Source organism: Carcharhinus amblyrhynchos, chromosome 2, assembly GCF_965287045.1.
Source record: "Carcharhinus amblyrhynchos chromosome 2, sCarAmb.v2.hapA, whole genome shotgun sequence".
Classification (NCBI taxonomy): domain Eukaryota; kingdom Metazoa; phylum Chordata; class Chondrichthyes; order Carcharhiniformes; family Carcharhinidae; genus Carcharhinus; species Carcharhinus amblyrhynchos.
The window spans coordinates 144,491,160-144,513,082 of NC_137325.1; the positions used below are offsets into that span (position 1 = coordinate 144,491,160).

At 45.6% G+C, this 21,923-nt stretch overlaps 1 protein-coding gene across 1 annotated transcript in view; it reads left to right on the forward strand.

Annotated features, from left to right (window-relative positions):
- LOC145359951 (uncharacterized) overlaps positions 1–21,923 on the forward strand; it is a 141,136-nt gene that overhangs the window by 108,722 nt on the left and 10,491 nt on the right. The window contains exon 5 of the mRNA XM_080214843.1: positions 16,593–16,658. Coding sequence (XP_080070969.1) covers positions 16,593–16,658 — 66 coding nt within the window. The remainder of the gene's footprint in view (positions 1–16,592; positions 16,659–21,923) is intronic.

Here is a 21,923-nt window from a genome sequence, read left to right on the forward strand (position 1 = left end):
AATCGATTCATCAAGCATGATTTCCCTCTTATAAGTCAATGCTGACTTTGTTTTATTATACACTGCCTTCCAAATGTCGAGTTGTGAAATCTTTGATAATAGACTCAAGCAACTTCCGCAATACCTATGTTAGGCTCTCTGATCTATAGTTTCCCCATTTTCTCTCCACCACTCTTTTCCCTTCACAAGTATGATGCATAGAATTGGACACAATTGACAGGATTTTCTTTCTGGAATGGCCACCACACTACCCAACTGCCTCCCTACCCTGCTGCCAATCCATTCACTTGCCATCCTATCCACTTTTCATCCTACTCAGCTCCCAATCTAACCACATAACCCATTTTCCTAACCCAACTACCCATTGACTCATTCACTCACCCATTTCAGTGTGCTAGTGAACACTTGCTAAAATGTGACAGCTATTTACATAAAAAGGATGCATGGCTTGATGCCCCATGCCACCCGCTGCCAACCCCTGATGATCCAACGGTTTGATGGTGATTCTTTTTTTCATTCATAGGATTTGGGTGTCACTGGCTGGGCCACATTTAATGCCCATCTCTAAATGCCCTCAAACTAAATGGCCTGCCCATTTTAAAGGGCTTTTAAGAGTCAACCTGGATCTACAGATCCAGATCCACGCAGTAAGGTTGGCAGATTTTCTTCCCTAAAGTTCATTAAGGTGAACTGTGTAAACAAGCTAAGATACAAATCAGTAGATGAGCAGTGGCAGATGTTCAAACAGCTGGTCCAAAATAGTCAGCAGGAGTTTATCCCAATAAAAAAGGGATCCCACAAGAAAGAGACAAAATCCATCGTTAACAAAGGAATAAGGACAATGTTAAATTGAAAAGCAGGACATATAAAGTGGCATAGGGCAATGATAGACCAGAGAATTGGGAAGATTTTAGGATTCAACAGCAAAAGATTAAAAAACTCATAGGAAGGGAGAAAATGAATTTTTGTTAGGAAACTTGCACGCAACAGTAAGAATTTCTATGGATATATTTGATTTGATTTATTATTGTCACATGTTTTAACATACAGTGAAAAGAATTGTTTCTTGCACGCTATACAGACAAAGCATACCGTTCATTGAGAAGGAAACAGTGCAGAATGTAGTGTTACAGTCATAGCTAGGGTGTAGAGGAAGAGCAACTTAATGCAAGGTAGGTCCATTCAAAAGTCTGACAGCAGCAGGAAGAAGTTGTTCTTGAGTCGGTTGGTATGTGATCTCAGACTTTTGTATCTTTTTCCCGACAGAAGAAGATGGCAGAGAGGCTGCTTGGAGTCCTTAATTATGCTGGCTCCTTTCTGAGGCAGTGGGAAGCGTAGACAGAGTCAATGGATGGGAAGCTGGTTTGCGTGATGGATTGGGCTACATTCATAGAACGTAGAACACGACAGCACAAACAGGCCCTTCAGCCCACAAGTTGCACCGATCACATCCATACCTACCGGGCCATATAACTATCTATAACTCTCAATCCCATTAAATTCCATGCACTCATCCAGAAGTCTTTTAAAAGACCCCAGCGAGTTCGCCTCTACCACCACCGATGGCAGCCGATTCCATCCAGTCACCACCCTCTGAATGAAAACTTACCCCTGACATCTCCACTGTACCTGCTCCCCAGCACCTTAAACCTGTGTCCTCTCGTAGCGACCATTTCAGCCCTGGGAAATAGCCTCCGAGAATCCACCCGATCTATACATCTCAACATTTCATAAACGTCTATCAGGTCACCTCTCAACCTTTTTCCCTCCAGGGAGAAGAGACCTAGCTCCCTCAACCTATCTTCATAAGGCATGCCTCCCAATCCAGGCAACATCCTTGTAAATCTCCTCTGCACCCTCTCAATAGCTTCCACATCCTTCCTGTAGTGAGGCGACCAGAACTGCGCACTGTACTCCAAGTGGGGTCTGACAAGGGTCTTATACCTCCCAACTCCTAAACTCAATCCCTTGATTAATGAAGGCCAGTACACCATACGCCTTCTTGACCACATCCTCCACCTGTGAGGCCGATTTAAGAGTCCTCTGGACCCGGACCCCAAGATCCTTCTGCTCTTCAACCCAGCTAAGACTCCTACCCTTGATATTGTACTCCTTCATCCCATTGGACCTACCAAAATGGACCACTACACATTTATCCGCGTTGAAGTCCATCTGCCACTTCTCCGCCCAGTCTTGCATCCTATCTATGACTCGATGCAACTTCTGACATCCCTCCAGACTATCCACAACACCACCAACCTTTGTATCGTCGGCGAACTTACTAACCCATCCCTCCACTTCTTCATCCAGGTCATTTATGAAAATGACAAACAGCAAGGGTCGTAGAACAGATCCCTGGGGCACTCCACTGGTGACCGAACTCCATGCAGAAAAAGACCCATCCACAACCACTCTCTTCCTTCTGCAGGCAAGCCAGTTCTGGATCCACAAGGCCAAAGCCCCTTGGATCCCATACCCTGTCACCTTCTCAAGAAGTCTTGCATGGGGGACCTTATCAAACGCCTTGCTGAAGTCCATGTAAACCACATCCACTGCTCTTCCTTCGTCAATGTGTTCAGTCACATTTTCAAAGAGCTCAACTAGGCTCGTAAGTCACGACCCGCCCTTGACAAAGCCGTGCTATTTCTGATCATACTAAACTTCTCTAAATGTTCATAAATCCTATCCCCCAGTGTCCTCTCCATCAACTTACCAACCACTGAGGTCAGACTCACCGGTTGGTAATTTCCCGGGCTATCCCTGTTCCTTTTCTTGAAAACAGGAACCACATCCGCAATCCTCCAATCCTCCGGAACCTCTCCCATCTCCATTGACGATGCAAAGATCATCGCCAGGGCTCTGCAATCTCTTCCCTCACCTTCCACAGTAACCTAGGGTACATCCCATCTTGTCCCGGCGACTTATCTATCTTGACAGAATTTAAAAGTTCCAACACATCTTTCTTAATGTCCACATACTCAATCTTCTCAGTCCGCCACAAACCTGCAGTACAACCTCCAAGATCATTTTCCACCGTGAATACCGAGGCAAAGTACTCATTAAGCACCTCTGCCATTTCTTCTGGGTCCACACAGATGTTTCTCCCTTCACCTTTTATAGGTCCAATCCCTTCATTTCTCATCCTTTTATTCTTCACATTTTTGTAGAATGCCTTGGGATCCCCCTTAGTCTTACCCGCCAAGGCCTTCTCATGACCCCTTCTGGCTCTCCTAATTTCCTTTTTAAGCTCCTTTCTACAAACCGTCTAGTCCTCTAGATGCTTAACATCCCCTAGCTCTCTGAACCATTTGTACGCCTTTCTTTTCTTCCTGACTAGGTTCTTCACAACCTTTGTGCACCACGGTTCCCGCGACCTACCAAAACCTCCCTGTCCCATCGGAACGTTGTTGTGCAGAGCTCCAGATAAACATTCCTTGAAAACCCGCCACCTTCCTTCAGTACTTTTCCCCAAGAACACCACCTTCCCGGTTTCTCGTCCAATTTTCTGCCTGGTGTCTTCACATTTCCCCTTACTCCAGATAAATACCTTCCTATCCTGCCTGATCCTACCTCTTTCCAATGCTATCGTGAAGGAGACAGAATTATGATTGCCATCCCCGTGATGCTATCCCACCGAGAGATCCGTCACCTGTCCTGGTTCATTAGCCAGCACCAGGTCAAGCACAGCCTCTCCTCTCGTAGGCTTATCCATGTACTGTGTCAGGAAACACAGTGTCAGGAGATAAGGAATGTGGAATTGTTGTGGGTGGAGATAAGGAACAGCAAGGGGAGGAAGACGCTGGTGGGCGTGGTCTATAGGCCCCCAAATAATGACTAGGAGGTGGGGCGGGCTATAAACACACAAAGAAATGATGCGTGCAGAAATGGAACGGCGATAATTATGGGGGATTTCAATCTACATATTGATTGGTTGACCCATGTTGGACGCGGTGGGCTTGAGGAAGAGCTCTTGGAATGCTGCCAGGATAGTTTCCTTGAACAGTATGTGGTGGAGCCGTCGAGGGAGCGAGCTATCTTAGATCTGGTGTTATGTAATGAGGCAGGTAGAATTAGGGACCTTGTTGTGAGGGATCCTTTTGGGAAGAGCGATCTTTGTATGGTTGAGTTTTTGATGCAGATGGAGGATGAGAAAGTAGGGTCCCGGACCTGTGTCCTTTGTTGGAACAGAGGGGAGTACGATAGGATGAGAGAGGAATTGGCAAATGTAGATTGGGGGTGCAGATTGGTCGGTAGGACTGCTGAGGAACAGTGGAGGATCTTTAAAGAGATCTTTCTTGGTGCTCAGCAGAAATTTATTCCGATGGTAAGGAAGGATAGTAGGAGAAGGGATAATCAGCCGTGGTTAACAAAGGACAGTATTAAATTAAAAGCTGATGCGTTTAGAGTGGCTAAAAGTAGTGGGCGGGTAGAGGATTGGGAGAGGTTTAAAAATCAACAAAGATTGACGAAGAAGATGATAAAGAAAGGAAGGATAGACTATGAAGCTAAACTAGCCCTAAATATAAAAAAGGATAGTAAAAGTTTTTATAAATATATAAAGAGGAGGAGGCTGGCTAGGGTGAATGTTGGACCCTTAGAGGATGAGAGGGGGGAGTTAGTGGTGGGAGATGAGGAAATGGCTGAGGCCTTAAGTAAGTTTTTTGCCTCGGTCTTCACGGAGGAGGACGCAAATAGTTTGCCGGGTATTAAAGATAGAAGGGTGGTAGGAGTTGAGGGCCTGAATACGGTCACTCACTAGAGAGGTAGTGCTCGATCGACTAGCGGGACTGATGGTGGACAAGTCCCCCGGACCGGATGGTATGCATCCCAGGGTTCTGAAGGAAATGGCAGAGGTGATAGTGGATGCCTTGGTGATTATTTTCCAAACCTCGCTGGATTCCGGGGAAGTGCCGGAAGATTGGAAAACAGCTAATGTTATGCCGCTGTTTAAAAAGGGTAGCAGGCAAAAAGCAGGGAATTATAGGCCGGTTAGTTTAACATCTGTTGTAGGAAAAATGCTGGGATCCGTCATCAAAGAAGAAATAGCGAAGCACCTTGAGAAGAATTGTTTGATAGAGCAGATGCAGCACGGATTCGTTAAGGGGAAGTTGTGTCTGACGAATTTATTGGAATTCTATGAGGATGTGACTAGTGCGGTGGACGGAGGGGAACCGGTGGATGTGGTGTTTCTCGATTTTTCAGAAGGCGTTTGATAAGGTGCCGCACAAAAAGTTGCAACAGAATGTTAGGGGGCATGGAGTTGGGGGTAAGGTGTTCGCGTGGATAGAGGATTGGCTGTCTAATAGGAGGCAGGGAGTAGGTATCAATGGGTGCTATTCGGATTGGCGGTTGGTGACTAGTGGAGTGCCCCAGGGATTGGTGCTGGGGCCTCAGCTATTTACCATTTATATTGGTGATCTGGAGGAGGGAGCTGAGTGAAGGGTGTCGAAATTTGCTGACGACACAAAGATAAGTGGAACAGCAAATTGTGCGGAGGGTGTGAAAAGTCTGCAGAAGGATCTGGATAGCTGAGCGAGTGGGCGAGGATCTGGCAAATGGAGTACAACGTTAGCAAGTGTGAGGTTATCCACTTTGGCAGAAATAATAGCAGGAGAGATTACTATTTAAAGGGCGAAAAGCTGCAGCATGCTACGGTGCAGAGGGACCTGGGGGTCCTTGTGCATGAGTCGCAAAAACCCAGCCTACAGGTGCAGCAGGTGATCAGGAAGGCAAGTGGGATGCTAGCCTTCATAGCGAGGGGGATAGAATATAAAAGCAGGGAGGTCTTGCTGCAACTGTACAGGGCATTGGTGAGGCCACAGCTGGAGTACTGTGTGCAGTTTTGGTCACCGCACTTGCGCAAGGATATTTTGGCCTTGGAGGGAGTGCAGAGGAGGTTCACTAGGCTGATACCGGAGTTGAGGGGGTTGAACTATGAAGAGAGGCTGAATAGACTGGGCTTGTACTCGTTGGAGTTTAGAAGGATGAGGGGGGATCTTATAGAGACGTATAAGATGATGAAGAGGATGGATAGGGTAGAGGTAGAGAGATTCTTCCCGCTCAGAAAGGACAGCAGGACTAGAGGGCACAGCCTCAAAATAAAGGGGGGGCAGTTTAGAACGGAGTTGAGGAGGAACTTCTTCACTCAAAGGGTGGTGAATCTCTGGAATTCTCTGCCCGTTGAAGTGGTGGAGGCTACTTCGCTAAATATATTTGAGACACGGGTAGATAGGTTTTTGGTAGGCAAGGGGATTAAGGGTTATGGGGAGAAAGTGGGAAAGTGGAACTGAGCCACTTCAGATCAGCCATGATCTTATTGAATGGCGGGGCAGGCTTGAGGGGCTAGATGGCCTACCCCTGCTCCTGTTTCTTATGTTCTTATGAAACCCGCCTAAACACACCTAACAAACTCCTCCCCATCCAAACCCTTTACCCTAGGGATATTCCAGTTGATGTTTGGGAAATTAAAGTCTCCCATCACGACAACTCTGTTATTACTACATCTGTTTCCCTATCTGCACCTCAACTTCCTGTCCCTGTTGGGCGGCCTATAGAAAACACCCAACAAAGTTATCGACCCTTTGCTGTTCCTAACTTCTACCCACAGAGATTCCGTAGACAGTCTCTCCACGGCATCCACCTTCTCTACAGCTGTGACACTGTCCCTGATCAACAGTGCCATTCGGCCACCTCTTTTGCCTCCCTCCCTGTCCTTCCTGAAACATCTGAATCCCGGCACCTGAAGTACCCAGTCCTGTCCCTGAAACATCTAAGTCTCCGTAATGGCCACCACATCACATTCCCAAGCAGCAATCCATGCCCTAAGCTCAATGACCTTTTGTAGTTCCTTGCAATCTTGAGCAGAGCAGAAGCCATACCAATTTGTGATACGACCAGAAAGAATGCTTTCTATGATGCATCTGTAGAAGTTGTAGCTGACATGCCAAATTTCTCTTGTTTTCTGAGAAAGTAGGGGCTTTCTTAACTTGGTGGGCTTTCTTAACTATAGTGTCAGCATGGGGGGGGACCAGGACAGGTTGTTGGTGATCTGGACACCTGAAAGCTTGAAGCACTCAACCCTTTCTACTTCAGTTTAGGAGTTGGGAGATAATGCTGCAACTTTATAAGACCCCTATCAGACCTCACTTGGAGTACTGTGCACAGTTCTGGTCGCCTCACTACAAGAAGGATGTGGAAGCTATTGAGAGGGTGCAGAGGAGATTTACAAGGATGTTGCCTGGATTGGATGGCATGCCTTATGAGGATAGGTTGAGGGAGCTCGGTCTTTTCTCCCTGGAGACACGCAGGTTGAGAGGCGACCTGATGGAGGTTTATAAGATGTTGAGAGGTATAGATAGAGTGGATTCTTGGAGGCTATTTCCCAGGGCTGAAATGGTCGCTATGAGAGGACACAGGTTTAAGGTGCTGGGGAGCAGGTACAGTGGAGATGTCAGGGGTAAGCTTTTCACTCAGAGGGTGGTGAGTGAGTGGAATTGGCTGCCATTGGTGGTGGTAGAGGCAAACTCGCTGGGGTCTTTTAAGAGACTTCTGGATGAGTACATGGGATTTAATGGGATTCAAGGTTATAGATAGGCCTGGTAGGTATGGATATGATCGGTGCAACTTGTGGACCGAAGGGCCTGTTTGTGCTGTAGGTCTATGTTCTATGTTCATCCCCATGGATGTAGGCAGGGGTATGTTCTCCTTTATGTTTCCTGAAGTCGATGACAATCTCCTTTGTTTTGAGGGAGAGATTATTGTTGCCGCACCTGTTCACCAGATTCTCTATCTCATTCCTGTACTCTGTCACACCATTGTTTGACATCCGACCCACTATGGTGGTGTCATCAGCAAACTTAAAAATCGAATTGGTGGGGAATTTGGCCGTAGGTGTGTATACTGAGGGGACTGAGAACACGGCCTTGTGAGGCACCGGTGTTGAGGATGATTATAGAACATAGAACATAGAACATAGAACATTACAGCGCAGAACAGGCCCTTCGGCCCACGATGTTGCGCCGACCAGTTACAAAAACAATGACCCACTAGCCTATACCAATCCCTTTTCGTCCATAAACCTATCCAGAGATCTCTTAAACGCCCCCAAACTAGACGCATCTACAACTGCAGCAGGCAGGGCATTCCAATCCCTCACCACCCGCTGGGTAAAGAACCTACCCCTGACATCCGTCCTGTAGCTACCCCCCCTTAATTTAAAGTCATGCCCCCTCGTGCTAGCTTTCTCCATCCGAGGAAAAAGGCTATCACTATCCACCCTATCTAAACCCCTAATCATCTTATATGTTTCAATAAGATCCCCTCTTAGCCGCCTTCTTCCCAACGAAAACAACCCTAGATCCCTCAGTCTCTCCTCATAGGACCTCCCCACCATACCAGGCAACATCCTAGTAAACCTCCTCTGCACCCTCTCCAACGCCTCCACATCCTTCTTGTAATGCGGGGACCAGAACTGCACACAGTACTCCAAGTGCGGCCGCACTAGAGTAGTGTACAGTTGCAACATTACACTGCGACTCCTAAATTCAATCCCCCTACCAATAAACGCCAAGACACCGTACGCCTTCTTGACAACCTTATCTACTTGATTCCCAACTTTCAGGGATCTATGTACACACACACCTAGATCCCTCTGTTCATCCACACTATTCAAAGTCCTCCCGTTAGCCCTATACTCGACACATCTGTTGCTCCTACCAAAGTGAATTACCTCACACTTCTCCGCATTAAATTCCATCCGCCACCTCTCGGCCCAGCTCTGCAACCTATCTAAGTCTCCCTGCAGACTATGACACCCTTCCTCACAATCTACCACACCTCCAACTTTGGTGTCATCATTATGGAGGAGGTGTTGTCGCCTACCCTTACTGATTGTGATCTGTGAGTTAGGAAGTTCAGGACCCAGTCGCAGAGGGATGTGCTGAGGCCCAGGCCAGTTTTGGTGTCATCATTATGGAGGAGGTGTTGTCGCCTACCCTTACTGATTGTGATCTGTGAGTTAGGAAGTTCAGGACCCAGTCGCAGAGGGATGTGCTGAGGCCCAGGCCAGTTTTGAGATGAGTTTCTTGGGAATAATGGTGTTGAAGGCTGAGCTGTAGTCAACAAATAGGAGTCAATAAATAAGTGTCATAGGATAGGATGTATAGGATATGTAGGATATATAGGATAGGAAGTGGACAGCTAAGGTAAATGTCCGACCTCTCAATTTGTCGATAATATGAAAATAGATGGAATGGCATGTTGTGATGAGAATATTGGGATTCTGCAATGGAATTTAGATAAAATGGATAACTGGGCAAAAACATGCTGGCAAATGGAGTTTAATGTGGGAAAGTGTGAGGTTATGTGCTTTAGTAGCAGGAATCAAAAGGTAGATTATTATCTAAATAGAGAGAAACTGCAGGTTGTGAAGTACAGAGGGTTCTTGTGCATGAATCACAAGAAGCTAGCATGCAGTTCCAGGCACCCACTACCCTCTGTGTAAAAAAACTTGCCTCATACATTTCCTTTAAATCTTGACCCTCACACCTTAAACCTATGCCTCCTAATAATTGATTCTTCCACCCTGTGAAAAAGCTTTCGACTGTCCACTCTGTCCATGCCCCTCATAATCTTGTAGACTTCTAACAGGTTGCCCCTCAACCTCCGTCATTCCAGTGAGAACAAACCAAGCTTCTCCAACCTCTCCTTGTAGCTAGTGCTTTCTATACTGGGCAACATCCTGATAAATATTTTTTGTACCCTCCTCAAAGCCTCCATATCCTTCTGATAGTGTGGCAACCGGATTTGAACACTATATACCCAGTGCTGCCTAAGGTTCTATAAAGCTGCAACATGACTTACCAATTTTTAAACTCAATACCCTGGCCGATGAAGGCAAGCATGCCACATGCCTTCCTGACTACCTTCTCCAGCTACATTGCCACTTTCAGCAACCTGTGTACCTGTACACCCAGATCCCTTTGCCTATCAATACTCTTAAGGGTTCTGCCCTTTACTGAATATTTCCCATCTGTATTACACCTTCTAAAATGCATTACCTCACATTTGTCTGGATTAAACTCCATCTGCCATCTCTCTGCCCAACTCTCCAATCGATGTATATCCTGTGTATCCTCCAACGATCCTCATTGGTATCTGAAATTCCGCCAATATTTGTGTCTTTCGCAAACTTACTAATCAAATCAGATACATTTGCCTTCAGATCATTGAAATATATGACAAACAGCAAAGGTCCCAGCACTGATCCCTGAGGAATACCACTAGTCACAGCCTTCCATTTGAAAACGCACCCTTTCGCTACTATCCTCTGTCTTCTATGACCAAGTCAGTTCTATTTTCATCTTGCCAGCTCACCTTTGATCCCATGCGACTTCACCTTCTGTACCAGTCTGCCATGTAGACAGCATCCACTGCCCTATCCTCATCAATCATCTTTGTCACCTCCATGGAAAACTCAATTAAGACATGAGACGTGAGACATGATCTCCCCTTCACAAAACTATGTTGCCTCTTGCTAATATGCCCACTTATTTCCAAGTGGGAATAAATCCTGTCTTGAAGAATCCTATTCAGTTATTTCCCTACCACTGACGAAAGGCTCACTGGCCTGTAATTACCTGGACTATTCTTGCTACCCTTCTTAAAGGAACAACATTGGCTATTCTCCAATCCTCTGGGAACTCCCCTGTAGCCAATGAAGATACAAAGATTTCTCTCAAGGCCCCAGCAATTTCCTCCCTTGCCTCTTTCAGTATTCTGGGGTACATCCCATCAGGCCCTGGGGACTTGTCTATCTTCATGTTTTTCAAAACCCCCACTACCTCTTCCTTTTTAATTGCAACATGACCCAAACTATCTGCACACCCTTCCCTAGACTCATCATCTACCAAGTCCTTCCAAATAGGAGTGGCATGGTGGCACAGGGGTTAGCACTACTGCCTCACAGTGCCAGGGACCTGGGTTTGATTCCCAGCTTGAGTCACTGTCTATGTAGAGTCTGCATGTTTTCCTTGTGTCAGCATGGGTTTCCTCCGGGTGCCCTGGTTTCCTCCTGCAGCCTGAAAGCTGTGCTGGTTAGATGCATTGGCCATGCTAAATTTTCCCTCAGTGTACCCGAACAGCCACCGAAGTGTGGCGACTAGGGGATTTTCACAGTAACTTCATTGCAGTGTTAATATAATCCTACCTGTGTCACTGATAAATAAACTTTAAAATTTTCAACCCTTTGCTGAATACTGATTCAAAGTAATTATTTAATACCTCGCTCATTCCCTCTGGATCAACGCATAGATTCGCTCTCCTGCCCTTGAGTGGGCCAACCCTCTCCCTGGCTATCCTCTTGCTCTTTATAAATGTCTAAAAAGCCTTGGATTTTTCCTTTATCCCACTGGCCAATGACTTTTCGTGACCCTTTTAGCCCTCCTGACTCCTTGCTTCAGTTTCTCCTTATACTTTCCTTGCATTCCACACTTGCTTTGTGTGTTCCCAGCCTCCTAGTCTTGACACCTTTTTCTTTTTAACGAGGTTCACATTATCTCTCATTATCCAAGGTTCCCGGAACTTGCCAGATTTATCCTCCATCCTCTCAGGAATGTGCTGATACTGAATTCTTATCAACTTACACTTGAAAGCCTCCCACATGCTAGATATTTATTTGCCCTCAAACATCTTTCAGTTCCTACTTAATATTGTTGCAATTAGCTTTCCCCCAGTATAGCACCTTCACTTGAGGACTGCACCTATCTTTATCTATCAATACCTTAAAGCTTACTGAATTGTAGTCACTGTTCCGAACTGTTCCCCTACTGAAACGTTGACCACCTGGCCAGACTCGTTTCCCAATACCCAGTACAGCCCCTTCCCTGGTAGTACTATCTTCATGCTGTTTCAAGAAGCACCCCTGGATGCTCTTACAAACTCTGCCCCATCCACACCTCTTGCAATAAGTGAGTCCCAGTTAATGTAGGGGAAGTTAAAAATCACCCACCACAGCAATCCTGTTCCTTTAACACTTTGCCAAAATCTGTCTACACGTCTGTCTCTCTATCTAAAGTTTAAAGTTTATTTGTTAGTCACAAGTAAGGCTTACATTAACACTGCAATGAAGTTCTTGTGAAATTCCCCTAGTCGCTACACTGGACATCTGTTCAGACCAATGTCTCTAACCAGCATTTCTTTTGGACTGTGGGAGGAAACCTGAGCATGCAGACATGGCGAGTTTGTGCAAACTCAATTCAGAGTGACGCAAGCTGGGAATCAAACCTGGGCCCCTGGTGCTGTGAGGCAGCAGTGCTAACCACTGTGCCACCATGTCATCTCCCACTGGCTGTTGGGAGGTCTGTAGTAAACCCCCAACATTGTGACTACACCTTTCTTATTCCTGAGCTCTACCCATATTGTCTTGCCGTATGAGCCCTCCGTAGTGTCCTCCCAATGTACAGCTGTGATATTCTCCTTAATCAGTGGTGCAACTCTCCCATCTCTTTCACATCCCCCTCTATCCTACCTGAAACATATGTACCCTGGAATGTTAAGCTGCCAGTCCTGTCCTTCCCTTAACCAAGTCTCTGTATTGGCAACAACATCATAGTTCCAGGAACTAATCCGGGCTCTAAGTTCATCTGTGTTACCTATTACTCTTCTTGCATTGAAACAAATGCACTTCAGTCCACCAGACCCTCTTTGATCAGCAACCACACCCTACCTGCTCCTCCTCTGAGTCTTACTGGCCCTACTCTTGAGTTTCCCTTCAGTTAATTCATCTATGCTTTGGTTCCCACCCCCCTACCAAACTAGTTTAAATCTATGTCAAGGTGGATGGTGAGATGTTTTCACTAGTGGGAGAGTCTTGAACAAGGAAACATAGCTACAAAATAAAGGGCCAGTCATTTAAACTAAGGTGCGTAGAAATTTCTTCTTGCAGTAGGTGGTGAATTTCGGGAATTCTGTGCCCCAGAAGGTGGTTGAAGCTGGATCATTAGAAGTATTCAAAGTGAAGGTGAATAAATATTTGATAGGTTGAGGAATAAAAGGCTATGGGAAAATGGCATGGAAAAGTAATTGAAATCGGCATAACTCAGTTATCATATTGAATGGAGGGTCAGGCTTAAAGGGCCTGGTGGCCTACCCCTGCTTCTTTTTCTTGCGTCCAACAATTGACAATGGTTTCCAAATTTTTATTAACTTCAAATTTCACCATATTGATTTGATTTGATTTATTATTGTCACATGTGTTAGTATACAGTGAAATGTATTGTTTCTTGTGCACTATACAAACAAAACATACCGTACATAGAGAATGAAAAGAGAGAGTAGAGAATGTAATGCTACAGTCACAGCTAGGGTGTAGAGAAAGATCAACTCAATACACGCCAAATCTGTAAGAAATTGAATTAAAGCGTCTTTAGAGAGTTTAAAAGAGTTCAAATAAAGTTTTAGAAGCATAGAACGTGAACGGAAGATAGAACCTTCAGTGGATTTGAACCCTGTTCTCCACTGACAATACTGCTATGTTCTTGTGCTGCTCATGGAAGATTCAGGCATTTGGTCAGGATTTTCTATATCCTTCCCACCCCAATATGGCGAGGCAGCATACTATTGGCCGTTGGCGGAATCTTCCAATCCCATCAAAGTCAATGGCAATTTTCATGGCTTGCCAGCCCCTCTACTGGAGAACCTGTGGTGGAGATGTTAGGGGGGTGTTCGGATTGTTTTCTTGTTGTATTTAAAAACTATCGTCCCCCTCATGTAGCCAAACAAAGTAACAGAGGGCTTTCAAGATGATTTGTTAAACTATAGCTATAGGACCCTGAATGAAACCATTCAGATCATTCAGAGTAAAAAATTTAGGAATACGTAGGCAATTAAAGTCTCAGCTTCGATTAAAAGTAACTTGTATATAACATTCGACGTCTGGGAGTTATCTCTTTCCAATCATAGTTAAGTTTACATCATGCCTACGTAAATGTATAATGTCCAGTTAAAACTTATACATGTTATATCATCAAGAAATGATAGCTATATCTCTGACCAAAGGTATCTCAAGCTCCTTTTCCATTCACAGTAACCCAAGGCTGGAATTGAACCCAAGTCATTGGCACTTTGAGGCAGCAGTGCTAACCACTGTACCACTCACCTTTGACTTCATTTGACCAAAGTTGAACCCGAATGCATATTTATAGCTAGGTTTATTGGGATGTAGAGTACAGCATTCTCTGGGTTTCTGGGAGTGCTTCTGATAAACCCCAAAGGAACGTAAGTGGGCATGCAGAAGAAACAGCTTTTCCTATCATAATTCCCTGATTTTCTTTTCCTCTCTCCAGTGAATGGGATGGAAAACTATACCCTTTTTATTCATCAGCACACCAGAATTGTGCTACTTAGAACATAGAACACTACAGCACAAACAGGCCCTTCAGCCCACAAGTTGCGCCGATCATATCCATACCTACCAGGCCATAGAACTATCTGTAACTCCCAATCCCATTAAATCCCATATACTCATCCAGAAGTCTTTTAAAAGACCCCAGCGAGTTTGCCTCTACCACCACCGACGGCAGCCGATTCCACTCACCCACCACCCTCTGAGTGAAAAACTTAGCCCTAACATCTCCTCTGTACTTGCTTCCCAGCACCTTAAACCTGTGTCCTCTCGTAGCGACTATTTCAGCCCTGGGAAATAGCCTCCGAGAATCCGCCCTATCTATTCCTCGCAATATTTTTAAACCTCTACCAGGCCGCCTCTCAATTTTTGTCTCTCCAGGGAGAAGAGACCTAGCTCCCTCAACCTGTCTTCATAAGGCATGCCTCCCAATCCAGGCAACATCCTTGTAAATCTCCTCTGTACCCTCTCAATAGCTTCCACACCCTTCCTGTAGTGAGGTGACCAGAACTGCGCACAGTACTCCAAGTGGGGTCTGACAAGGGTCTTATGAAGTTGCAGAATTACCTCCCGACTCCTAAACTCAGTCCCTTGATTAATGAAGGCCAGTACACCATACGCCTTCTTGACCACATCCTCCACCTGCGAGGCCGATTTAAGAGTCCTCTGGACCCGGACCCCAAGATCCTTCTGCTCCTCAACCCAGCTAAGACTCCTTCCCTTGACATTGTACTCCTTCATCCCATTGGTCCTGCCAGAATGGACCACTACACATTTATCCGCGTTGAAGTCCATCTGCCACTTCTCTGCCCAGTCTTGCATCCTATCTATGTCACGCTGCAACTTCTGACATCCCTCCAGACTATCCACAACACCACCAACCTTTGTATCGTCGGTGAACTTACTAACCCATCCCTCCACTTCCTCATCCAGGTCATTTATGAAAATGACAAACAGCAAGGGTCGTAGAACAGATTGGTGGAACGGCAAATTGCGCGGAGGGTGTGGAGAGTCTGCAGAAGGATCTAGATAGGCTGGGCGAATGGGCCAGGAACTGGCAAATGGAATTTAATGTTGGCAAGTGCGAGGTGGTCCACTTTGGTAGGAATAATGGTAGGAAGGACTATTACTTACGGGGCGAAAAACTGCAGCAGGCGACGGTGCAGAGGGACCTCGGGGTCCTTGTGCATGAGTCGCAAAAACCCAGCCTGCAGGTGCAGCAGGTGGTCAGGAAGGCGAATGGGATGCTGGCCTTCATAGCGAGGGGGATTGAATATAAAAGTAGGGAGGCCTTGCTGCAGCTGTATAGGGCATTGGTGAGGCCGCAGCTGGAGTACTGTGTGCAGTTTTGGTCGCCGCACTTACGCAAGGATATTTTGGCCTTGGAGGGAGTGCAGAGGAGGTTTACTAGGCTGATACCGGAGTTGAGGGGGTTGAGCTATGAGGAGAGGCTGAATAAACTAGGCTTGTACTCGTTAGAGTTTAGAAGAATGAGGGGAGATCTCATTGAGACATATAAGATGATGAATGGGATGGATAGGATAGAGGTGGAGAGGCTCTTCCTGCTCAGAAAGGACAGTAGGACTAGGGGGCACAGCCTCAAGATAAAGGGGGGGCGGTTTAGAACGGAGTTGAGGAGGAACTTCTTCACTCAAAGGGTGGTGAATCTCTGGAATTCTCTGCCCGTTGAGGTGGTGGAGGCTGCCTCGCTAAATATTTTTAAGACGCGGGTTGATGGGTTTTTGATAAGCGAGGGGATTAAGGGTTATGGGGAGAGGGCGGGAATGTGGAACTGAGCCATGACAGATCAGCCATGATCTTATTGAGTGGCGGGGCAGGCTCAAAGGGCTGGATGGCCTACTCCTGCTCCTATTTCTTATGTTCTTATGTTCTAGATCCCTGGGGCACTCCACTGGTGACCGACCTCCATGCAGAAAAAGACCCATCCACAACCACTCTCTGCCTTCTGCAGGCAAGCCAAGTGTATACTTGCATTATACATTATTGATTCACTAATATTTTAAATTTGGAACAAACAAATCTTGCATTAAGATAGAACATTAGTATTGGTTTGCTGGTTGAAGTGGATGTGTTAGATTTCATGGTTACAATATATCTGCTAATGTGTCTGCTATCATTGTTTGGTATGCAATGGTTCACTGAGTTCTGGTTGTTGTCTTACACATTTTAGGAGCTGCAGCTGATTATGCCCCTGTACCACCTCCTGTTTGTCCAATGGCTCCACCTCTGGGTGCAGGTAATTACAATTAGACACTCATAGCCACATATTACTAATATTATGCACCAAATGTGTAACATTAATGTTGAGTTTCTCTGCCTCTGTCATTTAATTGAAACTTTGAAGGGATCCACTTTACCCAGGAAAACAATCTACTTCTAAACATTGCAAAGATAGAATCGTAAAATCCCTACATTGCAGAAGGAGGCCATTTGGCTCATCGAGTCAGGCAACATGGTCAGTGCAGACTTGGAGGGCTGAAGGGCCTGTTCCTGTGCTGTAATTTTTTTTTGCTTTGTGTACTTTGAGTCTGCACTGACAACAATTTCATCCAGCCCCTTATCCCCACAACGCCACGTATTTGCCCTGCTAACAACCCCCCCTGCCACACTAAGGGACAATTTAGCTTGGCCAATTCACCTAACCTACACATCTTTGGACTATGGGAGCAAACCAGAGCACCCAGAGGAAACCCGTGCAGACACAGGAAGATTGTGCAAACTCCACACAGACAGACACCCTAGGATGGAAATGAACCCGAGTTCCTGGTGCTGCAAGGCAGCAATGCTCAGTACTGTGCTACCCTGCTGCCCAAATGAAGATATAATACAGATCAGTGAAATCATGTACTCACTAGTTCCAGGACCATAGGGAGGCATTTAACCATAGCTAAAATCCAAAGGTGCATGACTTCTAAGCAAATTTATCTTACTTGATAATTGTGGCTGAATTCATCTCAAAAATTTGCAAATTCCAGTGAAGTGTAGAGAAAGCATGTTGAGTCTGTTGGTGGCAATGGTGGCTTTTATTGCTGTATTGTGCGACACTGAGGGATCAATATTCGCAGGTATGGGTTCCACACCATTACCTCATGATATTTAAAAGCTGCCCCTACACACAGCTAGCACACCTCGGAGATGAATTTGGTAATTCACAGCTGCCAGGCCCTGGAAACATTAAGATTTACCAATACCGACCTCGAGCACCTGCAAGATGTAGTGGAGGCCCATTGCGAGGTACTGCACTCAGGGTAAAGAAATGCAACCAAGGTGATCAATCCATTGTTAAGACCCAGACCGAAGACTTTGACATTGTTGAGCATAAAGGGTGGAATTTTACGATCACCTTACATCTGTTTTGCAACTTGAAAATGCCGTGGTGCCCGTTTTTACTTCCCCCTCTTACAACGGAAAAAAAATTGGCGCGATCGGGAGCCTGCTGAAAACGGGTGAGACGTCAGTTTGAATGTTCTTGCATGCATCTTAATGTCATTAGCGAGCCTCACTCCCAATCATGCCAGCTCTCCTGCCTTTAGGACTGCATTCTCCATAGCCGGATCAGTTTGGAAAGCACCTCCACTATAAAAGTCGGATCCTGGTGCTTGATGATTGAGGGTGAGCGAGGAGATGCGTCTCAGCATTCAAACAGATTTGTGCTGCTCAGAGGGAGTTGTTTATTCCTGTTAGGCACAAGAGTGTGGCTGTGGAAAGTGTGGAATGGGACTATGGCCAACCCATGGTTTTAAAGATAAAATAGAGGTAGTATTAGATTCAAGGAAGATGCATACAAATTGGCAAGAAAAAGCAATAGCCCTGAGGATTGAGGGCAGTTTAATATTCGGCAAAGGAGGACCAACAGATCAAATAGGAAGGAGAAAATAGAATAGGAAAATAAGCTAGTAGGGAATATAAGAACTGACTGTAAAAGTTTCTATAGTTATGTAAAGAGAAAATGATTGACAAAAACGAATTTAGGCCCCTTATAGCCATAAATGGGAGCATTCATAACGGGCAACAAAGGAATGGCCGAGGAACTAAATTTGTACTTTGCTTCTGTGTTCACAAAGAAAGACGTGAATAATATACCAAAAGCTCTGAGAGAAACAAGTTTTAGTGAGGAACTGAAGGAAATCAGCGTTCATAGAGAAATGTTTTTGGAGAAATTAGTGGGATTGAATTTGAATAAATCTCCAGGGCCTGATAATCTTCATCCCAGCGTACTTAAGCAAGTGGCCCTGAAATAGTAGATCCATTGGCGGTCATTTTCCAAAATTCTTTGGACTCTGGATTGGTTCCTACAGATTGGAGGGTATCTAATGTAAGCCTGCTATTCAAAAAGGGAGGTAAAAAAAATTTGGGAACTATCGACCAGTGAGCCTAACATCAGTTTTGGGGAAGTTGCTAGAGTACATTATCAAGGTTTTCGTAACTCAGCATTTGGAAGGTGGTGGTATAATCAGCGTGGATTTATAGAAAGGAAATCATGATTGACAAATGTATTAGAATTCTTTAAGGATGTACCTAGTAGAGTTGACTGAGGAGAACCAGTGGATGTGGTTTATTTAGACTTTCAGAAGTTAGAAACATAGAAAAAACTACAGTACAAACAGGCCCTTCAGCCCACAAGTTGCGCCGATCACATCCCTACCTACTAGATCATATCCCTACCTACGTGTCTCACATGGCAGACAACTATGCAAAATGTTATGAAATGGAGTGGATCCTCCCTTTGAGGACTAATACCTAACCACTCAGAGAAGAGTACCTCATCTCGTAATCAGTAAAAGTGAGTGTGAAGTGGTACAATCCACTCTTCAGCAACATTTAGTGGTTATATCAAAATAACTACCTGACACTCTCTAAAATCAACAAGAAACAACTTATTGATTTAACTAACAGTGAACAAGTTAACTAAACAATTACAAAACAAATAACATACGATTCTAATAGAATGCTGTTTAGATAAATACAATTCTCACTTATTAACAAAAAAAAGCACAGCCTCTCCTCTCGTAGGCTTATCCATGTACTGTGTCAGGAAACACAGTGTCAGGAGATAAGGAATGTGGAATTGTTGTGGGTGGAGATAAGGAACAGCAAGGGGAGGAAGACGCTGGTGGGCGTGGTCTATAGGCCCCCAAATAATGACTTGGAGGTGGGGCGGGCTATAAACACACAAAGAAATGATGCGTGCAGAAATGGAACGGCGATAATTATGGGGGATTTCAATCTACATATTGATTGGTTGACCCATGTTGGACGCGGTGGGCTTGAGGAAGAGTTCTTGGAATGCTGCCAGGATAGTTTCCTTGAACAGTATGTGGTGGAGCCGTCGAGGGAGCGAGCTATCTTAGATCTGGTGTTATGTAATGAGGCAGGTAGAATTAGGGACCTTGTTGTGAGGGATCCTTTTGGGAAGAGCGATCTTTGTATGGTTGAGTTTTTGATGCAGATGGAGGATGAGAAAGTAGGGTCCCGGACCTGTGTCCTTTGTTGGAACAGAGGGGAGTACGATAGGATGAGAGAGGAATTGGCAAATGTAGATTGGGGGTGCAGATTGGTCGGTAGGACTGCTGAGGAACAGTGGAGGATCTTTAAAGAGATCTTTCTTGGTGCTCAGCAGAAATTTATTCCGATGGTAAGGAAGGATAGTAGGAGAAGGGATAATCAGCCGTGGTTAACAAAGGACAGTATTAAATTAAAAGCTGATGCGTTTAGAGTGGCTAAAAGTAGTGGGCGGGTAGAGGATTGGGAGAGGTTTAAAAATCAACAAAGATTGACGAAGAAGATGATAAAGAAAGGAAGGATAGACTATGAAGCTAAACTAGCCCTAAATATAAAAAAGGATAGTAAAAGTTTTTATAAATATATAAAGAGGAGGAGGCTGGCTAGGGTGAATGTTGGACCCTTAGAGGATGAGAGGGGGGAGTTAGTGGTGGGAGATGAGGAAATGGCTGAGGCCTTAAGTAAGTTTTTTGCCTCGGTCTTCACGGAGGAGGACGCAAATAGTTTGCCGGGTATTAAAGATAGAAGGGTGGTAGGAGTTGAGGGCCTGAATACGGTCACTCACTAGAGAGGTAGTGCTCGATCGACTAGCGGGACTGATGGTGGACAAGTCCCCCGGACCGGATGGTATGCATCCCAGGGTTCTGAAGGAAATGGCAGAGGTGATAGTGGATGCCTTGGTGATTATTTTCCAAACCTCGCTGGATTCCGGGGAAGTGCCGGAAGATTGGAAAACAGCTAATGTTATGCCGCTGTTTAAAAAGGGTAGCAGGCAAAAAGCAGGGAATTATAGGCCGGTTAGTTTAACATCTGTTGTAGGAAAAATGCTGGGATCCGTCATCAAAGAAGAAATAGCGAAGCACCTTGAGAAGAATTGTTTGATAGAGCAGATGCAGCACGGATTCGTTAAGGGGAAGTTGTGTCTGACGAATTTATTGGAATTCTATGAGGATGTGACTAGTGCGGTGGACGGAGGGGAACCGGTGGATGTGGTGTTTCTCGATTTTTCAGAAGGCGTTTGATAAGGTGCCGCACAAAAAGTTGCAACAGAATGTTAGGGGGCATGGAGTTGGGGGTAAGGTGTTCGCGTGGATAGAGGATTGGCTGTCTAATAGGAGGCAGGGAGTAGGTATCAATGGGTGCTATTCGGATTGGCGGTTGGTGACTAGTGGAGTGCCCCAGGGATTGGTGCTGGGGCCTCAGCTATTTACCATTTATATTGGTGATCTGGAGGAGGGAGCTGAGTGAAGGGTGTCGAAATTTGCTGACGACACAAAGATAAGTGGAACAGCAAATTGTGCGGAGGGTGTGAAAAGTCTGCAGAAGGATCTGGATAGCTGAGCGAGTGGGCGAGGATCTGGCAAATGGAGTACAACGTTAGCAAGTGTGAGGTTATCCACTTTGGCAGAAATAATAGCAGGAGAGATTACTATTTAAAGGGTGAAAAGCTGCAGCATGCTACGGTGCAGAGGGACCTGGGGGTCCTTGTGCATGAGTCGCAAAAACCCAGCCTACAGGTGCAGCAGGTGATCAGGAAGGCAAGTGGGATGCTAGCCTTCATAGCGAGGGGGATAGAATATAAAAGCAGGGAGGTCTTGCTGCAACTGTACAGGGCATTGGTGAGGCCACAGCTGGAGTACTGTGTGCAGTTTTGGTCACCGCACTTGCGCAAGGATATTTTGGCCTTGGAGGGAGTGCAGAGGAGGTTCACTAGGCTGATACCGGAGTTGAGGGGGTTGAACTATGAAGAGAGGCTGAATAGACTGGGCTTGTACTCGTTGGAGTTTAGAAGGATGAGGGGGGATCTTATAGAGACGTATAAGATGATGAAGAGGATGGATAGGGTAGAGGTAGAGAGATTCTTCCCGCTCAGAAAGGACAGCAGGACTAGAGGGCACAGCCTCAAAATAAAGGGGGGGCAGTTTAGAACGGAGTTGAGGAGGAACTTCTTCACTCAAAGGGTGGTGAATCTCTGGAATTCTCTGCCCGTTGAAGTGGT